This window comes from Microtus ochrogaster, chromosome 16 (assembly GCF_000317375.1).
Source record: "Microtus ochrogaster isolate Prairie Vole_2 chromosome 16, MicOch1.0, whole genome shotgun sequence".
Classification (NCBI taxonomy): domain Eukaryota; kingdom Metazoa; phylum Chordata; class Mammalia; order Rodentia; family Cricetidae; genus Microtus; species Microtus ochrogaster.
In genome coordinates, this window is record NC_022018.1 from 53,960,963 (window position 1) to 53,967,547 (window position 6,585).

The 6,585-nt window shown below is 45.2% G+C and overlaps 1 protein-coding gene across 2 annotated transcripts in view; it reads right to left on the reverse strand.

The window, feature by feature from the left end:
* Auh (AU RNA binding methylglutaconyl-CoA hydratase) overlaps positions 1-6,585 on the reverse strand; it is a 95,512-nt gene that overhangs the window by 54,587 nt on the left and 34,340 nt on the right. Inside the window, exons 5-6 of one of the 2 annotated variants that reach the window (XM_005355184.2) lie at positions 2,599-2,691; positions 586-642 (exon numbers count right to left, since the gene is read on the reverse strand). The exons of the other annotated variant lie outside the window; for it this stretch is intronic. Of the exons in view, the coding sequence (XP_005355241.1) occupies positions 586-642; positions 2,599-2,691 (150 nt within the window). The remainder of the gene's footprint in view (positions 1-585; positions 643-2,598; positions 2,692-6,585) is intronic. 2 annotated transcript variants of the gene reach the window in all.

The following is a 6,585-nucleotide window of genomic DNA, read 5'->3' on the forward strand; positions in this document are numbered from 1 at the left end:
CTCTCTCTCTCTCTCTCTCTCTCTCTCTCTCTCTCTCTCTCTCTCTCACACACACACACACACACACACACACACACACACACACACACACCATGAGGTGAGTTTTGGCCACCATGCCGGGCCACAGTGCTTAGCTCCCACACAGGCTGAAACAGCTGAACAATGTTCAGAAGAACGGAACCCACTGAAACTTTGAGTCCAAACCAACCCTTCCTCCCTACAAACTGTTTACCTCTGGCATTTTGTCACAGCGGCACAAAGCTGAGCAGAAGAAGCAACATTTCCTCCCATACACAGGGTTTAGCTGTGTACAAGACACTCTGGGCTGAGGGTACACATGTTCAAATGCACACAGAGAAGTTTCAAGCCAGCTGTGATTCTGTAAGGAGACCATCCAAGCAGAGATACCCCGATAGACCATACGATGCCACAGAGAGCAAGCGAGTGCGGGCCAACCCCCAGACCACAGTCCACACAGATGCTGAGCGGAGACTCTGCTGGATGCACAGCAGCACAGCATCCGCCTTTTACCCTACTCTGGGAACAAACCAAGGATACCAAGAGACAGGCACGAACAACTCATACCTCCACCAGGAATAATTGCCAACTTTGTTTCAACTAGGCCCATTTTTGCAGAGGAAGCTAAAAAAAAAAAAAAAAAAGAAAAGAAAATAAAGAGAATTAAGTGACAGGCATGTCATTGCTTTGCAATATGACAACTTAAAAAAGCAAAATAAGATTTTCTGAAAACACTGTTCACTGATTAAATTGATACCACAAATTCTGTTGTTGTTTGTTTTTTGGCTTTTAGAGACAGGGTTCCCCTGTGTAGCTTTGGAGCCTGCCCTATAACTCACTCTATAGACCAGTCTGGCCTCAAATTCACAGAGATCAGTCTGTCTCTGCCTCTTGAGTGTTGGGATTGAAGGTGTGAGCCACCACCACCAATTTATAAGAAATTACTTCAAAGGTTTTTTTGTTATGAAAACACTAATCATTCAAAATTACCCTCCATCCCCAACCCTAACCCTAGATGAACACATGACATTTTTTGTTCAAATTTGCTTAGCAGTGAGCTAGATCCCAGTGGTCAAAGCTCAGAGTGAAAATTCCATCTTTGGATCAGATGTTGCCAGCTCATGAAGGCCTTAATTCTGGTAATGATTTGGGATCAAGGGAGAGACCTCCTGAGAAGCATAGATTCCTTGACTGCCCAGACAGTCCCCACACCAAACAACCCCATCTGCAGTTAGATATAAACAGTCAAAGCCAAGCACCAGTTACTTTCTGACAGCCTGACTGCCTTGAGCTATCTCCCACAGTCTGCTGCCTTGCTGAACGGGCTCAGCGTGCCCTGGCTTCTCAACTGAAAACCCACCTGACCCCAGTACCAGGAAAGAATCAGGTAAAGATCACCACATGAACATGGGGACCCAGAATAACATGGGGAAAGCAAAAGCACTCACACCCCAACCTGATGCCCCAAGATGTGTGTGGCCACATGGAGGCAGGAAAAGGCAAACTAAATGCCATGGCTTCAGCTCCTACCAGGTAGCCAGCCACACAGTAGTGGCAGCATGAAGCAGGGCGGAACTGTGCTGACCCTCTGCTGCCCAGGACAAAACTCAGGGCCAGGAGCACACCCGTGCGAGGAGCAAGACAGAAGCATGGGCTGTGGTACCACTGCCTGGGCTCAGATCAGAACCCCCTCACTCCCTCTGCTCCTGCTTCCTCCACAGAATCCCACAGGGGTTCCAGGCAGGAGAGGGAGTGAACCACATCAAGGGCCCCTGGTCAGCACCCAGCAAGTAGCTAGCACCAACTCTTTCCACAATTCCCTCAGCATATGCTTAGAATCACGTGAAAGGGGGGGACTTTAAGGGGATGAAGCTGTCACTACTGGAATAAAGTCACTAAGTGCTGGACCACTGACTCCACAGTCAGAGCCACACAGCTAGAGTCACGAGCTCTGTTTTAAATGGGAGGAAGTTAGTCTGCTAAAGAGAAGCCCTGGGGTCCCAACTCAGATGTCTGACTCAAATTCAGGTGTCTCTTTTCACTAAAACTGAACAAAGAATGGCAAAAGAGCGTCCTAAGGAGGCTTTTCCAATGGTAGGCTTGAAAACAGACAGCCTTCCCAAGTAAGAGCTGCCAAAAGCAGGCTCCACAGGCAGTTTTTTAAAATGTTCTACTGAAAAGGAGGCAGAGCAAAATTATTTGGGCCTGAGGGATATGCACCATGTATGTGCACTAGGGATCAAACCCAGGGCTTATCCTCCCAGAACCCAGGCTTCATTGTGCAAAATAATAGACTTCATTCTAAGACTCACAGTATCCATAATGTATTTGGGCATTTGCTCCTTCCTCACTGTTCTTCGTCCCACACCGATACTGCCACTCCTCATCCCAAAATCTCCTTTTCATGTCTTTTTGTTTTGTCTAGATTCTATATATAAAACTGAATGTCTTTCTGAGTCAGGTTTACTTCAACAAACATGCAAATCTCCAAATTCATTGATTTTCATGCAAGTAACACTGTTTTACACTTCTTTATCCCAAGCTCCATTTAAAACTTAGGTTGACAGGATAGATTCTCACCTGCTACTCGAATGTCACATGCTAAAGCCAGCTCCAGACCACCTCCTAGGGCAAGTCCATCTATGGCTGCGATAGTGGGCACAGGGAGGTTAGCTGAAACAGACAGAGTTTATCCTTCACTCAGCGCCACAGCAGTCCACACGGTTCATTCAGAACACATTCTAAAGCAGGGTGTCATATGCAGACTTATGTCTCTAGCGTCTTCAATAAAACACAAGTTTCATTCCCAATATTCTCTAGAACCTTTGTGTGACAATTGTAGACAGTCCACGTATGAATGGAGAACACTTTGAACCATCGCATTTCCTGAATTACCTTCAAGATTATTTTATTGAATCCTATAACGTCATAATCTGAGAACCTCAAGTCTTATACAAGGTGTTTAGTTCTACAAGTTCAAGTGAAATAATTTGTGCAGCATTTTGGAACTCCTGACCCTTTATGGGCTTGATGCTCAGGATGTCATCTTGAGACATGGCATCTGCTCAAAGAAACACACAGTGCAACTGACCACAGAGGGTATAAGCCAGGTACCACCACCAAGGAAGGGTGGCACAAAGGTTCCATCCACAGCCCTCTCTGGCTCTGGGATCCTGGCCAGAAGTAAGACATGGAAAGAGGCAGCATTCACAGAACCTACAAGAAAGTATTTCTGGAAGCTTCTACAGTAGCGGGCTTCCATATGACATTTTCAAAGGTACTTGCATTATCCCTCCCCTACTCCTCCTACCCCCCACCCATTTAACTCTTCCAATTCCATTATTCCCCCTTCCCCCGTACTATCACCTATTTTCTAACTATCCCCCTTCCCTTGAAATCTGTACCCAAAGTCCTGGGTATTCTAATGCAAACCTACTATCAACAATCTTACTCAGGACTGAATTTGTGAGTTCCAATAACAACTTGCCAAGCAAGACATGCCCACTGGTGCAATAGTGGCACATATGTTATTGCAGCAAATGATCACTCTTTGATTGGATAAAGCCGGCTCCGCATGCTAACCGGACCCAAAACTTATAGCTGGCTAGTATAGGCCATAGGGTAGAAGCTTATAGGCCATAGGGTAGAACTTATAGGCCATAGGATAGAAGCTAATACTGTTATTTTGCTAAATGGACATAATAATAAATTGCCCCTCACATTCTTATCTTTATACCCAATAGTCAGTACATCTCTCAGCCTTCTTCAGAGGCACTTCTTTTTGCAGTAGATGACTATTAGTAGATAGACCCACAATTGGTCAATGTGTAGAGAATAAGACTCAAAAGAGAACATCTATATCCTACCCCAAAGCTAAGGAATTATTGTGGAAGAAGTGTTAGGGAGACTGTACAAGCCAGAGGTCATGGATGTCTGCAGCAAAACATTTGCTGGACATGACAGGGCCACTGCACACATGAACTCCACAAGATCTAGTCAAAATCCCAGCACAGAGAATCTCGTGAAGTCCCACGTCCACCAACTGATGGCTGCTGGGGAGGGAGGGTCAGATTTCCACAGGGAAATAGCCACTGAGAGGCTGCTCCAGTAGGTGGTCCTGCACAGAAGTAGAGCAGGAAAGAGAGGGGCTGGGGGAGGAGTTGGGAGAAAGGGAATGGGGTGGATTTGATCATTGTGTGGTGGCTGGAGAGGGGACTCCGCAGTCAAGAGCACACACTGCTCTTCCTGAGGCCCTGCCTCTGACCCCAGCACCCTCATTAGGCGGCTCACAACCCCTATATCAGCTGCAAGAATAGCAGGTGACCCAGGGAACTGCTCAGTTTAACCTGCCCTGGTCTTCACTTTTTTCTTTTTCTCAGGTGAAATTCATTAGGTACACTTGTACTATTAACCTGTTCCAGGCTGAAGACAGTGACAGTGACAAGTGTCCTGCCCTTCAAGCCCAAGTCTCCCCTCACTCAGTTCTCATACAGTACACAGGAAGCATGGCCTCTGTAACAATCCTTCCTCCCAAGCCCTTTCAGACCGACAGCAAAGCAAGTGTGGCCGATTCCTACACACAGAAATGTTGGACTTAGTGACCTTCAGGAGCTGTGTAGACTTTAGAAGAGGCCGAGAAATGAGCCTGTGCAGGGGTGGGGGAGGGGTGACAATGAGGCCTTTACAAGTTTATTTTGTTTGGTATGAAGGCGTCAACCTTATGTCTCTTTCCCAGCCTGCAGAAAAAATTCTCTTTCATACAATTTCTAGGAAGGAGTCACTGCATTAAACTCACAATGAAATTGGTCCTATCATAATTTATAAACTTTACACTAGTGAATACTTTTCTTTCTTTCTCATTTTTTTGGCAGAGAAGTTTGTATGTGCATATAATTTTTTTTTAATTTTATTTTTATTATGTTTGTGTGTAGGTATGGGCACATGAGTACAGTTACCTGCAGAAGCCAGAGGTGTCTGAGCCCCCTGTAGCTGGAGTTATAGACAATGCGGTGCTGGCCCTGATCTCAGCCTAAGGTAACCTGTCTGTACAGCCAAACCATCTTACATAATACCAGACAGATGTGACATAATGTTGCTTAGTGAGTACAGCCCCCAACCACACCATGTTAGAAACAGTGTGACAGACTGGGCAGATCAGCCAGATACAGGACAGTCTGACCAGGAGCCTGGCTTAGAGGCAGAGTGAAGAGGCTGACCTCAGACACAGGACCTAAAGTCAGGTGGTACAAGTACTAATGCTTTCCTATTGTGATCATGAATTGTAGAATCAATAACAAAAATACTTTTAAATCTGACATTTAAAATTAAATTAAATTTTCTAAAGGGAATACAACAAATATAACATTGTAACTTTTAAGAAATGCAGAGCACAGAACGGCAACAAACTGGAATCCAAAAGACACAGAGAAAACTAACTACCCATGACACTCCTGAAACTTTCAAACAGTAACATAAATCCACATGGTAGAAGGCTAGCTATCAAATGTTTCCTACTAAAAAATTATTTAATTAGAACAGTTTAACCCATCAATATTTTACAGCACTATAAATTCTCAAGCTACACAACCTTGGCAAGGCAGACAATATCGGTGCAGAGGCCTAAGGGAATACCCAGAGGGCAGCTGTGCATCCCTACAAAGGACTTGAGGCAGGAAATGAAATGCCAGGGTCACAGCTCCAACGAGAAACCATGACTCAGTGTGTTACACAACAGTGGGATCAGATACTATTTTGAGTTTCATTCCAGGAAGTGAGCCAGGTATGACAAGGAAGATAATAATCCTTTGAAATGCTCCTAAAATATAATTAAAGCAGTAATTAAAGAGTTGGTCTATTTTGAGAAGGGAAGCGTGGTAGGCCTCCAGTGCACCTCAGAGCCCGCAGCACAGCACACCAGGCCCGGTGAGGCTGGAGAGAGCGCGGAACTGGAGGTGGGTGGTGACTCTCTCTGCTCCTCAGGCAGAGGTTAATTGTAAGCCTCTAGAAAAACAAAGGATCTGATTATAAGGGGAATGGTAGTGATGTTTATCTGACTTTAAAGTTGGTTCTGCTTAAGGACTAGTGTTCTGGTGTCAGCAAGGTAGTTCACTGGCTCAATGCTTGTACCAGCGCTGACAACTGAAGTTCCATTCCTGGTACCCATGTGGTGGCAACAAAGAACTAATACCTTGACTTTCACACTTCTATACAAAGCAGAAAAGCTGCTACTTTAACAGAATGGCCCATATACGGTATGATGAAAAGGCTGAATACTCAAATCAAGAATAGAAATAAAATCTCTATTAACAAAACCACAATACATTCCTAATTATTCCTAGATCCAGTTAAAACTTTACTTTTGACTTAAGGTACTCTTTCCTGGCCCTCTAAATTCTAAAGAAACCACAAGAACAGAACAAAGCAGTCCCTGAGAAAAGCTGACAGGCTGGGCTCTGCAGGAGGCTGGAGGCTGGACTGGACTGGAGGCTGGACTGGTTGGAGGCTGGACTGGGCTGGAGGCTGGACTGGCTGGAGGCTGGAATGCCTGGAGGCTGGACTGGCTGGAGG